The sequence below is a fragment of the Melozone crissalis genome, unplaced genomic scaffold, assembly GCF_028551555.1.
Source record: "Melozone crissalis strain CALT ecotype California unplaced genomic scaffold, PUWL_Pcris_2 ptg000057l_1, whole genome shotgun sequence".
In the NCBI taxonomy this organism is placed as follows: domain Eukaryota; kingdom Metazoa; phylum Chordata; class Aves; order Passeriformes; family Passerellidae; genus Melozone; species Melozone crissalis.
Genome location: NW_026535835.1, coordinates 1,829,905 through 1,855,225, shown reverse-complemented (window position 1 = coordinate 1,855,225; position 25,321 = coordinate 1,829,905). Strand labels below are relative to the sequence as shown.

Below are 25,321 nucleotides of genomic sequence, written 5' to 3'. Positions count from 1 at the left end.
CAATGGTTACAGAAAGAGAGATAATAATTGTTTGAATTCTTTTCTTCTAAGTTTCTCACAGCTTCTACACAGCTTCCCAGGATTTTTCTGGGAGTCCGTGCCCACTCTCTGTGGCCAGAGAGCTGCTGCTTTTGCTGCTGCCACAGGGTTGGACTTGATGATCTTGAAGGTCTCCTCTAACCCAGTGATTCTGTGGATTCTGTAAATTTTCCAGCAGCTCCGTGGGCTCTCAGCTGGGCTGGAAACAGAAATTCAGCTGCTCTGTCCTCGTGCTTTCAGCAAGAAGTCCTTCATTAGAATTGCAGGGGAACCATGGGGTGAGGGAAGGAGCCTGTGCCCTCAGAGGGGAGGCTGGAACAGCCTGGAATTGCAGGGAGAGCAGGAAAAGCCCAGCGTGTCCCTGCCCGAGCTGGGCTCTGAGCAAGATGTGATCTGCAGGCAGGATTTATCCCAGGATGGGGATAACTGTGCTTGGCACAGCTCCTTTCCTGGGGAGGCCCATGAGCAGCTTCCAGTTAAACCAGGGAGGAGCTGAGAGGGGCTCCCAGCAGCTCCTTTTGCAGCTTTTTAATTAAACAAAAAGTTCTGCCAGCGTTTTGTGCCAGGATGGCAGCCCTGGAGGGCACAGCTGATGGCACTGCTGGGTTCAGGGGCTGGGATGGTGCCCAGGGCCTTTGGAGTGCATGGAAGTGTTTCCATTTTCCTTTAGGGTCTTGGCTCACACTTTCCAAGTGCCATTTGAACATGGCCCAGGTCTCATTTTAAAGGGAATTTGGTTGAAGTGTTTTCATTGCTTTAAGTCCTGCAGTGACTTTGAGGCTGCCTGGTGACTCACAGGGAAAATAAAATAAAATAAAATAAAATAAAATAAAATAAAATAACCTTAACATGCAGGCATGACTTGCAAAATGTGAGCAGGGTTGGAGAAGTTCTTTTCCTGTGTGACTTTGCAGGAGCAAAGGGATGCACCACAATCATCCCCAAGGCTGCAGCAATGAGCACGTTCTCCAGCAGAAAAATCTGGGGATAAATCTGGGAGCAATCAAAGTGGGATCTTCTGATTTTCTGCTTTGTTTCCATCTCTTTTGGTTTTGTGTGTTCACAGGAAATTTCTATATTTGTTATTTTACACTCATGCCAAGCCCAGGGATGCTCATGAATTAGAGACTAATAACAATTAGTGTTGAAATCTAAACAAATGAGCAAGGAATGAGTCATAATTTTGGTGACAGGACACAGCACTGCTCATTGTCCCTTCTGCCTTGCCCACTTCCTACATTCTCCTTTCCAAAACTCATCATTTCTATTTGGGTTTGCAGATGCATTTCAGAAAAGAACCCTGAAAAGTTTCCAAACTGAAGTTCAGAAATGTAGACTTGACGAGGATGTTTGGTTGCACTAAATGTGAAATTTTGCTCCATTTCACTTTTATTATCAATTACTGAGGGTTTTGAACTTCATGCAAACCCAGAAATGCAGACACCCTCCATTCTGATGAGCTCTAAATGAGGCTGCATCCATTCCACTGAAATGCTCCATTTCATTTTTGGCAGAATTTCACTGGAATAGCCACATCCCAGATTTTTAAAGGTAAAGTTTTTAGATGCTTTTGACGCATCTCTGTTTCTCAGACATGAGCAGACTGAATTCACTGTGACAGTGCTCACAGGGGTCTGAGGATGAGGGAAGAGATGAGTCTCTGACTCCATGTTTCAGAAGCCTTGATTTATTATTTTATGATATATATTACATTAAAACTATACTAAAAGAATAGAAGAAAGGATTTCATCAGAAGGCTGGCTAAGAATAGAATAGCAAAGAATGATAACAAAGGCTTGTGGCTCGGACAGAGTCCGAGCCATCTGACTGTGATTGGCATTAATTAGAAACAACTACATGAGACCAATCCCAGATGCACCTGTTGCATTCCACAGCAGCAGATAATCAATGTTTACATTTTGTTCCTGAGGCTTCTCAGCTTCTCAGGAGAAAAAAATCCTAAGGAAAGGATTTTTCAGAAAATATCATGGCTACAATTCACAGCAAATCCCTGTCAGGGAAAAGTGAGAGCAGAGCAGGGATGCTCATGTCCTCTGTTTTCAGGGTGCAGTGGGGTCTCTCAGGTAAAGTAATGGATCATGGAATCCCCTGAGTGGGAATGGACCCACAGGGATGATTTATCCTGCCCAGACACCCCAACAATCCCAGCCTGGGCATCCCTGGAGCTCCTGGAGCTCTGGCAGCCTCAGGGCTGTGCCCATTCCCTGGGCAGCCTGGGCAGTGCCAGCACCTCTGGGGGAAGAACCTTTCCCAAAACCCAACCTAAACCTGCCCTGGCACAACCCCAGCCCTTCCCTGGGGTCTGGCTGTGAATCTGTGCCTGAGGATGTGTCCTGTGCTGCTGCTCTGGGGTTTGGAGCCTCTGCTGCTGTTTGAAAGAATCAAATAGAAGGAGCTGCTTCAGCAGGGAAGTTATTAGTGCTGAGTGCCCTTGAATGGCAAGGCTCGGATTTGGAGAAAAAAGCTGAAATGAGACATTTTCCATTTTATGATTTTGTCTGTGGAGAAAGTCCTTTTAATCTCAATTTAATGAAAGTCGGCTCAAGACATGTGAGTGACTGGGAGTGCTTGTGAGAGACAGGAGCAAAGCTTGAGGGGGGCTCAGAGCAAGATGAAATTCTCCCTGAGATGAGGCAGAATTTGTTAGGGGATGGGTAACCACCATCCTCTTGTGTGGAAGGACCTGATGCTCCATTTTTCATTTCATTATTCATTGTGGGATTCCAACCCCTTGTGATAGATGAGCAATGCCATGGTTGACTCTCACAATTAAATGCAAATATCCTGTATGTATGTCAGGAGCAGTTTTACAGATTTATAGTTGTGTTTTGCCCCCTTGTGTTGTTCTCAGGGGTGCCCTGGGTTTGGGACATTTGGGAGGGTACTCGTTCCTGTGGCAGCACCTGACTGTGGTGTTGTGAGGTCCCCAGGATGAGGTGAGAGATGAGAATCTAACTCCATGTTCTCAGAAGGCTGATTTATTATTTTATGATATTATATCAAAAGAAAATTATGTACTAAAACAAAACTAAACTATAGAGGAAGGATACAGACAGAAGGCTAGAAAAGAAAGAATAATAAAACCCCATGATTGACTCAGAGTCTGACACAGCTGGCTGTGATTGGTCATTAATTAAAAACAATTCACATGTTTGGATTAACAATCTCCAGACCACATTCCAGAGGAGCAAAACATGGAGAAGCTGAGGCTTTTCATCTTCCCAGGGAAGAAATCCTGGCAAAGGGATTTTCCAGAAAATATCATGGTGACCCCTGAGCTCCAATCAAGGTGTCAGGCAGGGATCTCCAGCACTGAGCAGGGAAGGAGGAGTCCATGGACAGAACTTTGGGAGGGGCCAAAGGGTTAAAAGGTGAAACCTCCATGGTGTGGGTGAGCACAACGTGGGCAGCATCCTCTGCTCTCAGCACTGTAATATTTTCTCTATTCAGTCTTCTGTTGTATTTTTGATACGGTTTAATAAACCTTCTACATTTTTGGAAGTGAGAAGTATCTCTCACACTATTTATATTGGAAGAGATTTCCATATACAAGATGACAAACGTGGCAGAATGAATTAAGTGGTGACAGGAACATCAGGAGCTCCCATGGTCAGGCACAAAGGGACCTGGGGGTACTGGTCCCACAGCTGACTGACCATGAGCCAGCAGAGTGCCCAATGGCTCCTGGCCTGGATCAGGAATGGTGTGGCCAGCAGGAGCAGGGAGCTCATTCTGCCCTGCTCTGGGCACTGCTGAGGGCACACCTGGAGTGCTGTGCCCAGCTCTGGCCCCTCAGCTTGGGAAGGACCTTGGGATGCTCAAGGGCATCAACCTGATCTTCCTGGAAATGTCTGACTAGAGAATAATCATTTTCCTCTTCTTGGTGGAAGGAGTTGAGGCTCTTTTCCAGGGAATGGCAATGGATTCCTTCTGTTAGGATCAAATCTCAGAGTGTCTGAGCTCATGTACTCAGAGAATTAAATGGAAACAGTCACTGTTTTTATCAACAGGCTCCTTTGGGAAAAAGAATTCCACAGGAGCTCTTTTATGGCCCTGTAATGGCAATTTGAGTGAAATCTGACTGCATCATGAGGCTGGATCACTTCCACTGCTCTTATCCCTAATTGGGAGATCAAGCACAAGAGGAGGCAGGGAAAAGATAAGGACTGGGCTGCTGTTATTAAAATGTAATCTTGAAATTACCCAGGGCTGGTTGAGATTTAGTGCTGCTAACTGGGCTGGCAGGGCCTTTCCAGGGAGCCAGGGCAATGTTGTTCTGCAGAGGGATGTTTATTTATTATTTCTATTTGTTTATTAATCTATTTATATTTGTTTATTGCTATTTGTCGAGGGTATATTAATTAGTGATTTTTTAAAGGGCTGTATTACGGAAATTTAAAAAAATGGATATTGGGTGACCTTAAATAATGATTATGAAGTTGTGGACTTCTAACTGAAATTTTTAAAATTTATTTGATATTCAGGGAGACTTTCATAGAGAACAGAATGAGGGAAAGCCCAGCAGTGTCCAAGGAGTAAACAGAATTCTGTCTGATAAATGCAGGCAAGTTTTCCTGCCTGGTTTTCCCACAATCTCTGCTCTGTGTGTTTCACACAAATAAGTAATACCAGGTCCTAAACTTTGTAAATAAATCAATGTACCGAGGCCATGACCCCTGCAGAGCTGGTTTGCCTTGCTTTGATCCAAAGCATGGGGATGCAACTCGTGCAGAAATGACTGTTTGCACCAATATCCAGCACAGTTTAATTCACTCCAGGGATTTGACTGCTCAGGAAAACACGGCTTTTATTGCCTGTCAGGACTCCTTAAGGGTTATCCTCACACTGGGCACTGTGCCTGGGCTGCTCAGCTCTCCCCATTCAGCTCCTCTGCTAGAACTGTATTGGAAGTCTTTGATCAGTAAAAGCAGAGGTTGAGCTTGAAAAGCTTTAAAAGCTCTCCCTTGTCACCAATCATTATTCTTTGAGACCTCAGGCACAGTTCAGGTCCTTGTGTGCTGTGCCAAAAGAAATTTGTCTCGTGATCCATCCCAGCATCACACAATGGATGATCCCATCTCCTCTGTGCTGTGGGTTGTGGTGTTGTGAGGGACCCCAGAACGAGGTGAGAGATGAGAATTTGACTCCATGTTCTCAGAAGGCTGATATATTATATTATATTATATTATATTATATTATATTATATTATATTATATTATATTTATATTATATTATATTTTTATTTTATTTGTTTTATTTATTATATTATATTAGAAATTATATTCTAAAACGATACTAAAGAAAGAGAAAGGAGATGTCAGAAGACTGAACAAGAAAGATCATGAAAGCTCATTACTGACTCCTCAGAGTCTGACACACATGGCTGGGATTGGTCATTAATTAAAAACAATTCCCATGGAACCAATCAAAGATGCACCTGTTGGTAAATGATCTCCAGATCACATTCCCAAGCAATCAGATAATTATTGTTTACATTTCTTTTCTGAGGCCTCTCAGCTCCCTAGGAAAAAATCCTGGGCAAAGAGGATTTTTCAGAAAATACCATGGTGACATAGGGAATATGGAAAACATCCCAGAGCAGGTATTCACTGGTACCTGTGGGCACTGACTGTCCATGAGTTACTGCACAGTGTTTGGGAAGAGGGAAATTAAAAAGAGTTCTTAAATGGTGCAGAGAAATGTAACCTGGAGAGGTTTGTGAAGGGATCTTCTCAACTGGGATAATTCACAGGATGTGAAGATGGAGATTAGAACAGTGGAATAGATACTGAAGTTTCACATGTCCCTAAAAGAAGAATTCCTGCTATAGCAGGACCTTGAGCAGGCCCCAGCTGGGTGGGACTGGCAGTGCACCATCCCCATGCTGTGACAGCTCTGTCCTGCTCACTGTGCCCTCAGGGGCTGCAAAAGGAGGGGACAAAGATAAACAGCACAGAAATGGCTTGTCAGGCTGTTCAGGGGCAGAACCAAGGCAGGATTGCACACCTTCCCTCCCTGACCTCCACACATCCGTGTCAGGCCTCTCTTGATAGGAATTGTAGGATAATGTCTTGGTTTGAAAAGCGAGGTTTCTGCTGAGGAAGGCAGGAGCCTCCCCTGAAATGGAGAATGTAAACTCTCCCCACCCCTCCCAATTGCTATAAATTTGAAATTAAGGGGCTGTCAGGCAAAAATATGGGAGCAGGAAATGACAGTTCTTTAATAGGGGAGGGGAAAAAAAAGATAAAATAAAAAATGCAGTACACTAGAACAACACTGACAGAGTCAGAACCCAACCTGACACCCTGTGGGTCAGGGTGTTGGCAGCAGTCCCATTGGAATTGTGGCTCAGCCCTCCTGCAGTGTCAGGGGTGGTTCTGCTGGAGCAAGGGGGATCCTGCAGAGAAGGATGTATTCTTCCTCTGAAGATCCAGTGGGAGAAGAGGCAGCTGCTGTTCCTCTGGGGAATCCAGTGGAGAAGCCGTGCTGGTGTCTCAAAACCTCTGGATTATATCTGGGCAGGAATGCTTGGCTCCTCCCTCTGGGCTCACATCTCCCAATGGGTGCTGTAGTTCTTATCAGCCATGCAGTGACATTCAATAGCTGTTATCAGCAGATGGTCACTCAAAGAGAGAGATAAGGCAAACTGCCCTCTTGACAAAATATAATCTGCCACACAGATGGTAATGGAAAACATCTTGCATTGCAATCTTCAACAGAAAATTGAGGCTGGCAGGGAGCTCTGGGGTCCCCTTCCAGCCCAAAGCCCAGCCCCAGTGTGGGATCAGCTGTGCCAGGATCAGCTGTGGGACACTGTGTGGGACACTCGGGCAGCTGCAGGTGGCAGGAGTGGCTGTGGCTGGGCAGAGGTGGCTCTGCTGTCACCTCAGATCTCGTGGAGCTGGGACTGAAGGTGCTGAAGGTGCTCCTGTCATGGGTCACCCCAAATTGCAATTCCAAATGTGCTCTGCCTGCCTTGGCTGGGGTTTTGCTCAGGGAGTGCCCCTGAGGCTGCTCTGCCAGAAAACCTGGGGAGTTTTTTGAGCTCTGTGATTCTTTAGCTGCAATAAACAATGCAAACTCATAAATTCACCACTGGACAAGAAGGGGATGGATTGACCAAGATCCCTTTGCATTTTCATCCATTAACAGAAGGTCCATTAAAGGGGGGGATGTAACACCTGCATCCACCACAGCCAGAAGAGCCTGAATGAGAGATGTGGGACTCCAGGTGGCTCTTCAAAAGGCAGTTTATTGTATACAAAATGCAGTTTCTTGTATCCAAAATGCAGTTTATTGTATCCAAAATGCAGTTTATTGTATACAAAATGCAGTTTCTTGTATCCAAAATGCAGTTTATTGTATACAAAATGCAGTTTATTATATCCAAGACGTTACAGCAGTCCAGGGTTGTGGGTGACTGTCACTATAGGACACAAGAGAACACAAGCTCACACCTCTGTTCTCAAGATGAAGAAAAAAAAGGAAGTTTATTTTCTGAATCTAACATTTATAGTTCTCCAAAAGTGGCAGTGGATTGGAGGGTGACAGTGCCACCTCTCCAATGACACGGGACAGACCAAGAGTCCATCAACTTTCTCCTCCTCCATAAAGGAATGCAAACCAATGAGTTATTTACAGAAAGTGTGTGAGAAAGTTCACTACAAGAATGTCAACATCAGAAGGCTCAGAAAATCCTGAAAAACCAGGGTGACAAGTGTCAGAGCCTGAGCCTACAGCTGTCAGCTCCAGATGCAGGCAGGCCTGGAGACCCTTTCGTTTCGGTTACAATGCATTATAGACTTTTCTTTGCTGAGCATCTTAATACAGTAGAACCAATTTATACCTTAACTATTACCTACAGGCTATCATAACTACTGTAATTACCATATTATGGTCATTACTGTCCAATCACATTAATTCGTGTGGTACAGTTTAAGCTTCAAGTTGTTTTTCAGTTTTCTTGCAGTGGGAAATTCTTAGACCTTTTTTCTCCTTGCCACACTGGCATGTTTGTTTGCCTGTGGTATCTTTCTGCTTTTCCTATTTCTGCTTGGTAAAAACATCTTTTTTGTTTGTGGTCAGCTTATCCTTTGCTCTAAGTCATAAAACCTCCTTCCAGTTCAACTTAACCTTGGCTTTCTTCATTGTCTAGTAAGACTGGCTCAGCAATCCTCAATTTACACATCTGTTGTTGTTCTATATCAAAAACTTGTTTCCATCTCTATTCCATTCTCAGGTTCTGCATTCAGAGATCTTCCTGCCAAGCACACAGATATCTGTGAGACTTTCCAACCCCAGCCCTCCCCAGGCCCTTTCTGGGCTCAGCACAAAGCTGCTGCTGCTCTCCTCAGACAGGAGAGGCTGAAACCCTGGGGCAGACCCTGTGAGCTGTGCTGGGCTGGGCTCAGGGAGGGCAGGAATTAACATCCCAACCAGGCTTAGAACCACATCAGACTGAATGTTAATGCCATTAATAATAAAAATGGGATTCTGTCCCAGAAAACCTCCATGAAAAATCCTTTCCTTGGGATTTTTCCTCTTGAGAAGCTGGGAGGCCTCAGGAATAAAATGTAAACATTGATTATCTGCTGCTGTGGAATGCAACAGGTGCATCTGTGATTGGCCCATGTTGGTTGTTTCTAATTAATGGCCAATCACAGTCAGCTGGCTCGGACACAGAGCCCAAGCCACAAACCTTTGTTATCATTCTTTGCTATTCTATTCTCAGCTAGCCTTCTGATGAAATCCTTTCTTCTATTCTTTTAGTATAGTTTTAATGTAATATATATCATAAAATAATAAATCAAGGCTTCTGAAACATGGAGTCAACATTCTCATCTCTTCCCTTAACCTGACACCCCTGTGAACACCATCACACTCTGTGACAGTCACTTCTCAGGGAGTTTGCTGATGGCACTTTCTCCAGCCACAGAGATTTCTCAGGCTTTAAACTTCCATACTCTAAACTTTCCTGCTTCACAGTGTTTGTTATTTCCAAGGACATGGTGGCTCCACCGGAGAGGGGGTTTTAACTCTGCCAGGGAGAACAAGCAGAGGGTGCAGAGAGGGGCAGAATCATGGCACAGCTCCTTGTAGGAGCATCGGGGGTAGGATGGACAGAGAGCAGAGATCTCTGCAGCCAGGTCAGGAACTTGGGGTTTATTGCAAAGGGCCTGGGGGCAGGGCCCTGCTGGGAGCTGCCAAACACAGCTCAGAGCAGGACTGAGAGGAGATAGGGGCAGAGAGGATGAGAGAGTAAGAGGGTAAGAGGGCGAGGTTCCCGTTACAATACCATAAATCTTCTTCTGTGTTGAATATTCCCATTCTCACTAACCAATCTAGTACAATATACAAATCCTATAGCATTTCCATACAGCCTATAAGAATCATTACATTACCACACTGTGTTACATTTTGAACCCTAAAAACTCCTCTTTGGGCCCCTTCTGCCAAGCTGTAGGGTGTGCTCAGACCCTTGGGCCTGTCTGCAAGCAGAGGGTATTTGCTCCCTCCCAGCACCTCCCCATCAGGAATGGTGGGATATCTGAGTTACAGCTCACAAGCAGTGGGGATGTGCTGGAGTCACAAAGACTGGAGCAGCCCCATGAAGCTGGGTGCTGTCAGCTCAGCAGCTGCTCCATCGCTCAGCTGCCTCTCTCTGCATCAATAATTCTGTTCCAGAAGCACCTCTCATGGTTCCAGCGCTCCCTGGCACCTTCCCCCTCCTCCTGCCACTCCCCACATGGAATCTGTAAGGCTGAAGAACCAGCTGTAGATGGTTTCCTCCAAAGGCTCTTTGTGCATGAAAAATAGATCAAAATCCTGGGGAGCTATTTATGCTGGTTTATTTTTACAGCTCTGACAGAAATGGTAATAGGAAAATGAGATCAAGATGCTTTTGGTACATTACTGGCAATAAAATAATAAAAAAAGAGCAACCTTCAAGCAGATCAGGGTCAGATCCTGCAGGTAATTTCTGTGCTGGGAGTGCACAAAGCCCAGCATGTTCAGCTCCTTCTCAGGGCCTCCAGGTATTGTGGATGCTGGTTTGGAGGCACTTGTCTTTTATGACTCTGTAATAATCTTTGCATTATGCTATTACAACATAATCAGGTCCTTGTCACGCTGCCAAGGCTGAGCAGATAACATCAGAGCACTGAGGAATTTCAGCTCTAAACTCATTAGGAAGAGCCAGATTTGTTCCACGATAGCTCCAAACCTCTCTGGGGCTCTGTGCTCTGCAGGGATGTGCTCTCAGCCAGATGGGGGCTCAGGAGGCAGAGCTGGGCTCCAGCAGAGCCTGGCACTGCACCTGGGAGAGTGTTGGAATCCAGGACATTGCTCTGGGTGCCCTGGGTGACTGCAGACCCTGGCAGGGGCTCAGAGACCTTGGCACAGAGTTAAAATCACCTGTGCCTTTGATTTTAGCCCATGGAAACAATTACCAACTTTGTGTGAGGATTTACAAGCCACAAGAGTAGAATGATAGTGAATTTATCACAGGGTGAAAAAGTAGAATTCTGGGGTTTTTAGGATGGGGGTTCAAGAGGCAAGATGGAGGAATCTGGGCATGTCCAGTCCTTCTTCTTTCTTCTTCTTAGCCTGCATCTTCTGCTGTGATGGTGTCTTGGTTTGGAAAGACAGGAGTCGGCTGAGGAAGCCAGGAGCCTCCCCTGAAATGGAGAATGTAAACCCTCCCCACCCCTCTGAATTGCTATACATTTTAAATTAAGGGGCTCTCAGGCAAAAACATGGGAGCAGGAAATGACAGTTCTTTAATAGGGGAGGGGAAAAAAAAGATAAAATAAAAAATGCAGTGAACCAAAAGAAAACTGACGGAGTCAGAACCCAACCTGACACCCTGTGGGTCAGGCTGTTGGCAGCAGTCCCATTGGAATTGTGGCTCAGCCCTCCTGCAGTGTCAGGGGTGGTTCTGCTGGAGCAGGGATCCTGCAGAGAAGGATGTATTCTTCCTCTGAAGATCCAGGGGAAGAAGAGGCAGCTGCTGTTCCTCTGGGGAATCCCGTGGAGAAGCCGTGCTGGTGTCTCAAAACCTCTGGATTATATCTGGGTAGGAATGCTTGGCTCCTCCCTCTGGGCTCACATCTCCCAATGGGATGCTGTAGTTCTTATCAGCCATGCAGTGACATTCAGTAGCTGTTATCAGCAGATGTCCCCTCACGAGGGAGGTGTGATTGTGGTCACTCAAAGAGAGAGATAAGGCAAACTGCCCACTTGACAAAGGTAATCTGCCATACAGATGGTAATGGAAAACATCTTGCATTGCAATCTGGAACAGATGGTGACACTTCTGGATTGGTTTAGAGAAGAGTCAGACTGTCTGACATAGGTGATAGGTATTGGAAAATTATTGTAATTAAAGTACACACAGTTCTTAGTATAAAAAGCCAACAGCACCCCAAGGGCAGGGACTGTGCCACAACCCGAGCTGCTGGACAGAGCTCAGCAGGTCAGAGAAAGAATGGAACAGATCAGAGAAAATAAACAACCTTGAGAAGCAGAGCTGAGGAATCTCGACTCCTACTGCGGTCAGGGGCTGGGAAAAAAGAGACTTTAATACCTCAGGAGCCATTCCAGCAACACCAAACCTGAGAGGAGAGCTGGGATTTAAAAATACTCTGCTCCTCTTTTTTAAAAAATTAACTTCTGGGAGCACTAAAATGGCAAAGCTGCAGTGGCTCTGGGTGCTGTGGCTGCAGAAATTCAGGTATCACTCCTGGTGCCCAGGGAAGGGAAATGCAGCTTCCCCAGCCAAGGGCATGTGGGCATTTGTCATTCCAGAGGATCCTTAAGGATAACGCTTAAGGAATCCTGACAGGCAGTAAAGGGATGCTGGGCTTTGGGATTGCCATCTTGGAAATGCAGCTTCTCATCAAGCTTCTGATGGATCTTACCAAATTCCTTTTGGTCACACAAGGACCTGAACTGTGGCTGAGGTCTCAGAACAAAGGTTGGTGACAAGCTGGAGGCTTTTAAAGCTCAACCTCTACTTTTTCTGATCAAAGACTTCCAATAAAGCTCTGCCAGAGGAGCTGAATGGGGAGAGCTGAGCAGCCCAGGCACACTGTCCAGAGTGAGGGATAACCCTTAAGGAGTCCTGACAGGCAATAAAAGGATGCTGGGCTTTGGGATTGCCACCTCTGAAATGCAGCTCCCACCATGCTTCTGATGGATCTTATCAGGTGATGAGGCCACATCAATCCCTTTTGCAGCCAGGTTAGAGCAGGCTGGGCTGCATTTGTGGGAGAAGCACAGCAGAGATTTTTCCTTGGAAAAGCCTGCAGGGTGAGCAAAGTCCCTGCAGTGGGTGGGAATGCTCCGCCTGGAGAATCCCTGCTCTGCATGGATGGGAATCCTGCTTTATTCTGACCTCTCCATGTGTCACATGTTCAGCTGTTTATTGAGGATGAAAAGTGGTTATTACCCATTTTTGCTGCAGGTTAGGGGTTGTGGAGTGCCTCTGATTCCACTCTCCTTTGGCTTTTCAGTTGCCATTACAAAAGGAATTAAATTTGGGAACGTTGGACATTGGGACACTGGACAATTTGGACATTTCTGTTATTGGTTTGGCACAAGATAGACAGGAACCTGTCCAAAGTGTATCATTCATTAGGATAAAACAGAATAAAAGGAGAGCCAAAGAAGAAAAATAATTAAGTTTTTAATATTTGTTCTAACCCTGTCCTCCAAGTTCCATTCTCTGCTGGAATGGATGTGGGCTGGGATGGGCAGGTCCATTTGAAAATCTTATTTTAGGGAGCTGGCCCATGGATACTGGGCCTGATCTGGCTGCTTCTGATCCTCCCTGAGAGGTTTTCTGTGATCTCAGGACAGAGGAAAGAAATCTACAGGTGCAGCAGTGAAATTCCCTGTCCTGTTCCAAGTGCAGGACGTGGAGTCTCCTTGAGTTCTCCCTGCAGGTGTCCAGGAGAATTCCCCAGTGGTTCAGGGTTGAGCTGGGGAGCGATTTCCAGCAGGATGCTCGCGTGGGTCCATCCAGGGCTGCTGCCTGTGCCAGGGATATGCCACAGGGTTTGGTTCCTGTGCTTGGAAATGTTTCTGCATCCCCTGGCTCTGGGTGTGGGGCTGAGTGTGACCTTGCTGAGCCTCAGAGGTGGCAGAGACCAACCCCACACCTCCAGGCATGATGTGATCCATGAAAATCCTCATTTTCCTCTTCCTGGAGTGCTCATCCACTGCAGAGATCAAGAGTTCCAGGGTTCACAAAGGCTCAAGAGTTCCCAAAGGCTGAAGAGATCAAGTCTTCCAGAGTTCCAGGGATCCCAAAGGCAGCTGATTTCCCTCCCCTTGTTCCCCTCTGTGTGTGGTTTCCTTGCTCCCCTTCACGTGACCCCACTGCTGAAGCCCTGCTGGGGTGGTGACAGGAGCCAGTGGCACTCCCAGAGCCTGGAGGAGCTCCAGGGCTGATTTAGGATCCAACACCCATCTCTGTGTAAATATATCCATGAAAAATGCCAAAAGCAGCCAGCCTGGAGGATGTGAGGGTTATGGAATGGGATGGTCACCCACCAGCTGATGATGGGAGGTGTTTGTGAGGATCCCCAAGATGAGGTGAGAAATGAGGAATCTGACTCCATGTTCTCAGAAGGCTGATATGATATGATATGATATGATATGATATGATATTATCCATATATACTACTATATACTACTGTATACTACTATATAAACTATATACTATTTATATTACTATATACTAAATAAACTCAGATACTAAAACTATACTAAAGAAAGGGAAGGATACAGACAGAAAGCTTAACAAGAATGATCATGAAAAATTCTGACTCCTCAGAGCCTTGACACAGTTGGCTGTGATTGCTCATCAAGTAAAAACAATTTACATGAAACCAACGAAACAATCACCTGTTGGTAAACAATGTCCAAACCACATTCCAAAGCAGCAAACACAGGAGAAGCAATCAGATAATTATTGTTTTCATTTTTCTCTGAGGCTCTCAGCTTCCCAGGAAAAGATATCCTGGAAAAGGGATTTTTCAGAAAACATGACAGTGACATTCTGGGAGGTGTTTATCTCCCAGAGCTGGGGTTGACCAGCCTGGCTGGAACAGGGGTGTCCCCGTGCTGCATTCCTTGTGCCAGGGAAACAAAGGGAGCACAGGGGTTTGGGGAGCAGCTTCTCCATCCCATTGCTGGCAGCAGGAGCTTGGCTTGGGACCCTCCTCCTCTGGGGACATGGGATGGGCATGGCCAGGTGGGAACAGGAGGGAATGTGCCTGTGCATGTTGTTTGTTCCCACAAAAGCAATAATTTGCAGAGATAGTCTCTCAGAACTTCACAGGAGAAATTATTCTTAATTTGCCTTTTCTGCTGTTTCTGGGTTTGATTGTTCAGCCTTTTGTGCTGGTACATTCTGAATTATTCCAGCTGCCCTGTAATTGTGTTTTCCCCCTAACTTTGGAAGTTACTTTTCAAAGGAGAGAGGGGAGTAAAGATAAGGCAAAGCTGCTAAATGGGAAATCTGTGGCTAATTAGGGCAGGGGGTTGCTAATCACCTTAGAAATGAACTTATTAGCTGAAAAGCCAGGAGTGGGTGGAATGAAAGTTAAGGAAGAGTTTTCCCCCATTTCCTTCTGTCACAATGCATTGAGAGATTCAAAGTTTCCCTTGCAGACATGTCCTGACACCATTAGATGTTGTCTCTTTGCATTAACTGCAGAGCTCGAGCTGGTCCAGGGTGGATTTCAGTCTGAACAGTTAAAATTTGGCCAAGCTGTGGCAAATAAAGGCAGGGCTTCATGGGAGCTACCCGTGCTCCTCATGGATGTCACCTCATGCTCCAGCCAGGCCACCATGGCCAGCACCCAGGGTGCTCACTGTCCCCACTGTTCTCTGGGCCTCCCCACCCTCACAACCAGGAATTCCTGCCCAGCATCCCATCCATCCCTGCCCTCTGGCAGGGGAAGCCATTCCCTGTGTCCTGTCCCTCCATCTCTGTCCCCAGTCCCTCTCCAGCTCTCCTGGAGCCTCTTCAGGCCCTGGGAGGAGCTTTAAGGTCTCTGCAGAGCCTTCTCTTCCCCAGGTGGGCACCCCCAGCTCTTCCAGAGCACTGGAAAAGCAATTTTCCCTTTGCAGCTGGGGCCTGGCAACTGGCACAGGAGCTGCTGGGAGCCCCCCGGGCATCCCCTCCATGGCATCACTCCTGAGCCATGTCCTGGGCTGGCCCTGGACAGGCTCTGAGCTCCCACCTGTGTCACAGACTCTGTCTCACACCCACAGCAGCCCTGCCTGTGATGCCAGAGGGTGACTGGAACCAAAGCTGGCTCATCCCAGCCCTGGAGCTTGTCACAGACATCTTTTATGAAAAATCCTTTATTTAGGATTTTTTCTCCTGAGAAGCTGACAGGCCTCAGGAACAAAATGTAAAGAATGATTATCTGCTGCTGTGGAATGCAACAGGTGCATCTGTGATTGGCCCATGTTGGATGTTTCTAATTAATGGCCAATCACAGCCCAACTGGCTCAGACACAGAGCCCGAGCCACAAACCTTTGTTATCATTCTTTGCTATTCTATTGTCAGCTAGCCTTGTGATGAAATCCTTTCTTCTATTCTTTTAGTATAGTTTTAATGTAATATATACCATAAAATAATAAATCAAGCCTTCTGAAACATGGAGTCAGATTTTTGTCTCTTCCCCCATCCGAAAACCCCTGTGAACACAGTCACAGGAGCTCAGCCTGCCTCAGGGACACCTAGTGGGAACCAAAGTTTGCCTCCCACAGGGGAACAGGAATGTGGAGAAGGCCTCTGAGTCCAACCATTGCCCAGCATTCCCAAGGCCACCGCTGGGCCTGTCCCCAAGTGCCACCTCCACCTGGGTTTCGAACATCATCAAGGGCACTGACTTTGGGTATGGTGATTCCACCACTGCCCTGGGCAGCCAGTTCCAATAACTGACAACCCTTTCAGGGAAGGGATTTTCCCAATGTCCACCCTCAGCCTCACCTGGCACAAGTTGAAGCCCTTCCTTCTTCTGCTGTCAAATACCAGCTGGGAGAAGAGACCAACCCCCTCCTGTCTCAAAACTTGTCTGGGTTTGAAAAGCCAGGTGTGTGCTAAGGAAGGCAGGAGCCTCCCTTGAAATGGAAAATGTAAACCCCCTCCCTCTGAATTATTTTAATTTTGGAATTAAGGGGCCCTCAGGCAAAGATATGGGAATAGGAATAACAGTTCTTTATTAGGAAAAATTTGAAATACAAATGCAATAGTACAAATCAAAAAACCAAACCACAGCCAGAGTGAGAGCAGTCCCTGCCCCCTGTGTGTCAGGGAGGTGTCCCAGCCCCATCCCATGGGGGCTCAGCCCTCCTGCAGTGCCAGCTGTGGCTCTGCTGCAGCAGGGATCCTGCACAAGGGGGGAGTTTTCCTCTGCAGCTCCAGGGCTGCTGCAGATGGGCCTGGGCTCCCTCTGGCCATGCAGGGCAGCAGAAAGCTGCTCCTCTGGCAATGCAGGGGGCAAAGGCTGCTGTGCTGTGCCAGGCTCAGATTGGATCCAGGGAGGAATGCTTGGCTCCTCCCCTGGGCGGAGCATCTCCCCATGGGATGCTGGGATTGGATCAGCCCTGCAGGGACACTCAGTGGCCATGGACAGCAGAGATCTGCTGGAGGGAGGGTTGGCTGTGGGAGAGATAAAGAAAACTGCCCCAAGGACAGCAGAGAACTGCCCCAGCTCTGACAGATGGCAATAGAGCACACCCCCAGCCACATCTTGCAACCAAAGACAAAACTCCTTTCAGGTAGAAAACAAGAAGCTCTCCCTGAGGCTCCTTCTGTCATGTGCCAAAGCTCCTGGGAAGCAGATTGAGCAGTGCAGTGTCAGCTGTGCTTGGACATTTCCCTCCCCAAGATAAATCACTGGTTTCCATGCTGAATCCTTAGCACTGTCACATTTTCCTTGGAGAAGAATTACAAGTGTATTCCCCAGCAGCTTTCTGCAAAACACATCAAAGATCTCTGGGTGATGAATTTGTTTTCTGTTTGTTTCTCTGGGATTCCTTCACTAGAGTGTGGTGTTAACTGGTTATTTATAAACCCCAGCATTTTCCATGGTTTGATTCCTCCTGTGTGTGGATTGATGGAGATGTTTTTGACTCACCCTCATTTTCTGAGGGGACTGGGTCTATTTTTAGTTCTGTATCACTTCATGAATGAGTGGCAATTTAATTGTTGTGTGGGAATGGGAATGGCAGACAACAGGGAAAACTGGAGCCTTGCTCATCATATTGAACCTGCTGAGTTACTGTACCCTGAGCCTCTGAGCATGGCTCTGTGTGAGAGGGACAATTTCCAAGGGATCACAGGGAATGGCTCCCACTGCCAGAGGGCAGGGATGGATGGGATATTGGGAATCAGGAATTGTTCCCTGCAGGGTGGGCAGGCCCTGGCAGAGGGTGCCCAGAGCAGCTGTGGCTGCCCCTGGATCCCTGGCAGTGCCCAAGGCCAGGCTGGACAGGGCTGGGAGCAGCCTGGGACAGTGGGAGGTGTCCCTGCCATGGTAGGGGTGGCACTGGATGGGCTTCAAGGTCCCTTCTATCCCAAACCATTCTATGATTCTCTGATTCCATGAAAAATCTGTGAAAAACACATTCACTCTCCTGTGAAAATGTAAAAAGTTTAATAAAGGACAATGGGAGACAAGGACCACAGAGCAAAGGTTATTAGGGTTGGCACTCAGCCAAGAGCACCCAGTTATCTTTGGGTATACTCCTTAAATACTTTTTAATTACATCAGCTCATTGCATATATATGGATCTTTATGCATAGTAATCTTTTCCCCAAACCAGTTTACCTGTTCCAAGAACTGTTTAGCCTGGCTCCTACTTGAATTCACCTTTTTAGAGCATGTGCATTCCTTGGCTGTGGTTGTAGTCCTTTTTTATCATCACCTTCAGCTTTTGCCTCAGCCCACATTCTCTTCAGCCAGTGAGTGCTGCTGGTTGGCACATCTGCACAGGTGTCCTCACCCTGTGATCCTCATCCTGTGCTCCTCACCCTGTGTTCCTCACCCTGTGTTCATTGGGTGTTATCCCATCCCAGAGGCATTTTAACACAAGCACACTGATATCTGCTATTGCATCACCATGTCTAAGCGTAATTAACAGCAGAAATAAAACTGTGTCTTCATAACAAAGTTACTTTAACACCTCACATATAAAATCCATTTTAACACTTGTGAAAAGCCAATATTGTAATGTGTATCTATAACAAATCCAGGGGCATTCCTTAGCAGGAAGGTGCTGTGTGTGTTAAAGGGCTGGGGTCAGTGTGTTTGCTGGGGTCAGTGGCTGCTCAGCTGGGACACCAATGTCCCCAAGGACCCTCCTGCCCCAGGCTGGGTGCCATGGGGTGAACTCAGGCTGGCACATCAGGGCAGTGTCTGGGGGTTGGGATGCACTGGGCTGTGTTCTGTGGGCACCAGAGAAGGAATTCTGTGCCCCTGAGCCGTGTTAGGGGCTGAGGTCTCACTCTGAGCTTGTGGGGCAGGCACAGCTCCACAGCCATGGGGGATTCCCTCAGGCTGAGCTCCCTGTGCAGCCCTTCACCTGCATTTTGGGGGCAGCAGGGGCAGAAAATCCCTGTGGGGCCACGTGGGAACAAACAGCTCCTGATCCTGTACAGATTCCAGTGTGACTTGGCCATTCCTGTGCCGGGGTCTCCAGCTGCTCAGAGTGACCCCGAAAAAGGTCAGAAAGTCTCTTTTCCCAGCCCAGGGATGGAAGAAGGAGTCAGAGCTCTTAATTTCTTGGTCTCAAGGTTGTTTATTGTATCTTATCTGTAAAATTCTTTCTCCTGCCCTGCCAAGGTCCATCCAGCAGGACACTTCCAGGCACTCTGCCTGTCCCCAGGGCAGTGTTATGTCTTTATACTAAAAACTACATGTATAATGTTTACAATTACTTCCCAATACCTATCACCTATGTTAGACAGTGAGCTTCCAATCTGTAAGTGCCACCATCACAGCAGAAGATGGAGGCCAAAAAGAAGAAGGAGAAAGGCTGGGCATGCCCATTTCCCTCCATCTTGCCCCCTGAATCCCCATTCTAAAAAACCCCAAAATCTACTTTTTCACCCCGTGATAAATTCACTGTTATTCTGCCTAAACTGTTGTGGCTTGCTGATCTTCATATAAGGTTGGTAACTTGCTCCATGGGTCATAATCAAACCCACAGGTGTTCTGGGTCTCTGAATCCCCCTGGCAGGGGTCTTGGCCATCCTGGACAGCCAGAGGGGATGTCCTGGGTTCCCACATTCCTGGGTCACAGCTCTCTTTGCTCCTGTTGTTCCCAGCAGAAATATTTATAAATACTTTATAAAAACGAGAGTTTTAAAAATTTATAGTGACAGTTCAGGCTCTGTTTAGGAGGTAGATGTATGGTCTTTCCTTGGATAATTCCTGGATTAAGTTTGTATTGATCTCTCTGGGCCAGGCTGTGGATGTGCCCTATGCTCAGTGTCCAGCTCTCTGCCTCACCCAGGTTATCCCAATGTGGGGATTTCCAGGTGGTTTGTACAGATATTCCTGAAATGTGAGGAAGCTGACATGAAATATTTAACTGAAGCTCACAAAGGTAACAGTGCAATGGTGTGACTCAGGGTGGGCTGCTGGAAAATCACATTAATTATGATTTTTGTAGTTTCAAAAGAATTATTCTGATTTTAAATCATGACAAAACCTAACAAATCCCAAAAAGTACAAAACCAGGAGATGCTGGGGATCACTCTGGACTGGAAGATTTATTCAGTGTAGAGGTTGAGCCCTGCAGCCTTGGGAGCACCTGAGGGCAGAGCTCCTTCCTCTGTTTCACCAAGGTGTTGAGAAATTAAAGAAGTGAGCAGGAAAGAAACACAGGCAGTTTCTGCCTTAGGAATATTCCTTTAAAAATATATATGTTTTTCTGTGGTGTTGCCTGGTTCATCTCTGATTTTCTTTGCCTGTGGCCTGTGCCAAGCCTTAAGAGGACCTTGTTGAGTTGGCTGGGGTGGGAAGAGGAGGGGAGGGACAGGGAGGGACAGGCAGGTCCCTGTGTGAGACACCAGCTCTGAGTCCTCTCTGGGGCATGAAATTGTCTTTAAAGTGTTCTGAAAGGTCAAATGACAGAGCAGGAGTACAATGGGATTTTTTCTGCAGGTTTATGCAGCAGCTCATTCAACAGCCTCAGTATGAAAAATGCCAATCACTTGGGGTTTTAATATTTTAAAAGTTTAATGATAATAAAATGGTTATAAAAATAGTGATATAATTAGAGTAATAAAAATTTGGACAATTTGGATTAGGACAATATGGGACAATAAAAACAAAGAGTTAGGGACAGTCCGGGTACCTCTTTCTGGGCAAAATAAGCCCGAAAAAGGACCCACGTTAACAGAGGATTAACCCTTAAAAGCAACAGCCTGTTGTATATTCATACACCTCATACATGATGCATAAATTCCATTCAAGCACAGGATTCTGTCTGGGCACTGTCAGCTTCTTCCTCTGAGTCCTGACGGCATCTTCATGGCTGAGCAACGCAGGGAGAAGTTCATTTCTTCTGATAATGGAGCAATAAATTCTCTTTCTCTGAAAGATTCGGGTGTCCTGTGGCTGCTATCTCATTCCAATCCTTTCTTTAAAAAAAGTACCCTACATATCATAGTTTCTATTTCAACATTATGTTATAATCTGAAACTACATTTCACACACTACTTAAGAGAATTAATACAGCATAAGTTTCTAACATAACACATGTAATATTCATTTTAATATTTGAGAAAAGCCAATCATAAAATATGCATTTTTCATGCTCAGATTTTTTGTTGTGCAGCAGTCCAGGAGGGAACAGCCTGAGGAGCAGGGGTATCCTGAGGGAAGGTGTCCCCTGGCTGTGCCAACCTCTGTGATATAAGGGTCTCCTTGAGCCAGGTCTTATAAGATTTTGGAGATATATATCACACTCAAGACAGCTCAGCTACCTTAGAAGGCATAAAATCAGCAGGATGGCTTCTGTGGTAGTGTTGGAAACAGAAAAGTTTTAATAAAATGCAAAATAACAAAACTCTTACAGAGAAAACCCAAGCCAGATGCAAGATGTTCTTGCCCCTGGTGAAATACCTCACTAAAGCAATTATTTCTTTGTTCTCTTCTTTTTCTTGTAAATTACTTAGGGGGGACTTTTTGGCTCCTATCCAAGTGGCTATCCTTAAGTTTGAGGTGAAGTTCTCCATGTCCTATGAGGTGTCTTTTTACCCAATTGAGGAGAGAAACTCCTGGGCTTTTTTCCTTTTTAAGAAGGCAAAGGATAGTTTGGTCACTCCACCAACAAGGAGCACATTCCTACATCTCTGCTGTCCCCTGGGCCTGTGCCCACCCTGGAGGGGCCAAAGCCACCCCTAGGAGGTGACACCAGGCACTTCTCCAGGCTGGGGGCTCCTGGTGCTGCTGAAGGGGGAATCCAGCAGGCTCCATGGAAATAATGGCCCACAGGTGGGAAGAGAGGTGGTGAGCCTGAAAGGGATCCCAGAAACACTGGGTGTGACTGTGTTCACAGGGTTCCTGGATGAGGGAAGAGATGAGGATCTGACTCCATGTTTCAGAAGGCTTGATTTATTATTTTATGATATATATTACATTAAAACTATACTAAAAGAATAGAAGAGAAGGTTTCATCAGAAGGCTGGCTAAGAATAGAATAAGAAGGAATGATAACAAAGGCTTCATCTCGGACTCTCTGTTCAAGCCAGCTGACTGTGATTGGCCATTAATTAGAAACAACCACATGAGACCAATCACAGATGCACCTGTTGCATTCCACAGCAGCAGATAACCATTGTTTACATTTTGTTCCTGAGGCCTCCCAGCTTCTCAGGAGGAAAAACCCTAAGGAAAGGATTTTTCATAAAAGATGTCTGTGACAGCTGAGTGTTCCAGTAATTGTGCAGAATGATCATACAGAGCAACCTGCTTGGAATGGGGCTTTGGAGGGACTGCCCAGGGCCTGCAGTCCTGCCTGGAAGGTAAATAATTCTCGATGGTGACAAACAGGCAGGTATGGCAAGTCTTCCTGCAGATCCTCCGTGTGAGAGATCAAAAGAGGATCTCACAAGACTTTATTAACTTGTAAACTGTGATTTAAGGGAATTTGAAGCAGCACGTGAAAGAACAATAATGAACAAACATTTTCAAGTGGCAAAAATCTGTCCCTGCCATATGTTACACTGACTCATCCCTTCTGCAGGAGGGGATCTGGAATTGTTTGAGCTATTCCAGTCACTGATGCGTTTTATTTGGGGGGAAAATGCAGCACTGGATCCTTCACTGGGTGAGCAGAGACCTGATCCCTCTAAAGCTTTGGGCACAGGTTAATCCAAGAGTGGTTTGGCTTGGAAGGGACATAAAGATCCTGCAGTTCCAGCCCCACAAATGCCCCTGTGTGTGTCAGTGCTCGGCAGAGGCCACACCTGGCCATGGGCTCTGCTGCCAGGATGAGACACAGGATCATGAGATAATGTGGAGAGCTCAGAACTCCTTTCTCCCCCTGCCCTGGTGTCCTAGGGTGACATTATGGTGCTTGTATTCCCATTTGTGTGTTCTGTTTATGTTGGATATTATGTTCTGTGCCTTCAAGACTGGCTCTGAGGAGCAAAATTTTTGTGAAAAGTGCCAATCACTTGGTTTTTTTTAAATTTTAAAAGTTTAATAGTAATAAAATGGTTATAAAAATAGTAATATAATTAGAATAATAAAAATTTGAACAATTGAGATTAGGATAATATGAGACAATAAAAACAAAGAATTATGGACAGTCTGGGTACCTTTTCCTGGGCAAAAAAGCCCAAAAAAGGACCCACATAAACAGAGGATTAACCCTTAAAAGCAATAGCCTGTTGCATATTCATACACCTCATCCATGATGCATAAATTCCGTTCAAGCACAGGATTCTGTCTGGTCAGTGTCAGCTTCTGCCTCTGAATCCTGACAGCATCTCCAGGGCTGAGCAAGACAGGAAGAAGTTCATTTCTTCTGATAATGGACCAATAAATTCCATTTCTCTGAAAGATTCAGGTGTCCTGTGGCTGCTATCTGGTGCAAGTACCTCATTCCTTTCTTAAAAAAAAATCCCACATACATAGTTCCTATTTTAACTACAAAAGTTACATTTTAACTACCGAACTACATTTACCATACTATTAAAATGTTAATACAGCACTACTAATCAATACAACACAATAGATACAGTAAATATCTGCATGGAGCCATATATGTGCTTTTCACAGTTTTTCTATCAGGCTGCTCCCCCACAGCCGGCAGGACACACAGACAGGGCAGTACATGATGCTGCTTTTGCTTTTTGCTTTGCTCTTGCTTTTTGCTCCTGCTCATTAGTTAGTTTAGCTCAGCAGTCCAAATTTTCCCTGGACTGTTTCTCCTTTCCCTTTTTTGGAACCACTCAAGCCTGCTCTGGGCTGGACCTGGGAACACTGAGAGTTTGCACCTTGTGGCTGCAGCAGCTGCCCCAGCACAGGAGGGACTGAGAACAGAGCGACCACCCCCAGAGAGACTTTCTGAATTTGTCATCTTTGTCAGAGCAGTGACAGAGTGGTGTTCTCAGAATCTCTGCTGGCCAGAGTGACTCTGAGATACATACAAACTTCTTTTTCCCAGCCTGGCCGTTGAAGAAGGACTCAAGATTCTTTTGTTCTCGTTCTCAAGGCTGTTCATTATTTCTTATCTATCACATTTTTTCTCTGACCCACCACAGGTCTGTCCAGCAGGTTGGGTTGTGGCATAGTATCCGTCCTTGGGGTGGTGTTGTCTTTTTATACTAAAAACTACGGGTACAATATTTACTATAACTTCCCAATACCTATCACCTATGTTAGACAGTGAGCTTCTACTCTAAACCAATCTAAGAGTGCCACCATCACAGCGGAAGATGGAGGCCAAGAAGAAGGAAAAAGACTGGACATGCCCAGATTACTCCATCTTGCCCCCTGAACCCCTATTCTAAAAACCGCAAAAAATCTATTTTTCACCCTGTGATAAACTATTGTTGTACTTAAACTCTCTTGACTTGTAATTCTTCATATAAAGGTTGGTAATTTTTTCCATGGGTCAAGGTCAAAGGCACAGGGGTCTTGGGCTCTGTGCCAAGGTCTCTGAGCCCCTGGCAGGGTCTTGAGTCCTCCAGGGCAGCCAGAGGAATGTCCTGGGTTCTGACATATTGTCATCTGGTATTGTTCATTTTGTGTGCTGGGGGGTGCTGTGCCTGTTAAATAAAAGGTTCTTTCCACTTCTCTCCAAGGAATCCTTCCTGGGCAGAGATGCTGTGTGGGTTTGCTTTCTGGAGGGGCCACTTTTGTGGGTTTTCTCCCAAATTTGCCCTAAAGCAGGACACCTGGGTGCCTGTGCTGAATGTCTTTGGTGGCTGTGTTGCAGGTGTGGCTGTGTGGGGGCAGCATGGAGGTGCTGCCCTGCTCCAGGGTGGCGCACATCGAGCGCAAGAAGAAGCCCTACAACAACAACATCGGCTTCTACACCAAGCGCAACGCGCTGCGTGTGGCCGAGGTCTGGATGGACGACTACAAGTGGCACGTCTACATCGCCTGGAACCTGCCCCTGGAGGTACAGCCTGCCCCCAAGGGCCCCTGTAGGAATTCCCTTCGTGCCGTACGTTGGGCGCCACCTGTAAAAATTCCGTTTGTGCTCCACGTTGGGCACCACCTGTAAGAATTCCCTTCATGCCCGATGTTGGGCGCCACCTGTAAGAATTCCGTGTGTCTCAGGGCATTGTATGAGACCAGTCTGGCTAGCTCTGGACTCTGGACCACACGGTCTTACAAAGTAAAAGACAAGAAGCACTCTACTCCACGTGGGGACGAGTGTCCTGTTTATTGGCTTGGGAAGGGACACTTCTGGCTCCGGTGACCACCCAGATGTAAAAGAGGGCATGACATCCTTGCAGTGGACTTTTCTACCCGAGGGGATGGGGGTGGGGAAAGAGGGCCGCAGCTAATGGGATACCATCGGGGAGAGGCGAGGGGAAGGTTAACTAGGGGCCGAACCACTAGGGCACATAGCAGAGGGGTGCATGAGGGAAAGACCATGTGATGGGAGAGGGGAAATAACAATCTAGTGACATAACATACTCAGTACAAATTTCCAATCACCCAGTGCAAAACAACAACTAAATAAACTGTTTAGTGCAATACAACAGGC

The 25,321-nt window shown here is 46.4% G+C and overlaps 1 protein-coding gene across 1 annotated transcript in view; it reads left to right on the top strand.

Moving 5' to 3' along the window:
• The window catches only part of GALNT17 (polypeptide N-acetylgalactosaminyltransferase 17), a 245,160-nt gene that overhangs the window by 201,812 nt on the left and 18,027 nt on the right, over positions 1 to 25,321 (top strand). Inside the window, exon 7 of the mRNA XM_054287051.1 lies at positions 24,542 to 24,727. Coding sequence (XP_054143026.1) covers positions 24,542 to 24,727 — 186 coding nt within the window. The remainder of the gene's footprint in view (positions 1 to 24,541; positions 24,728 to 25,321) is intronic.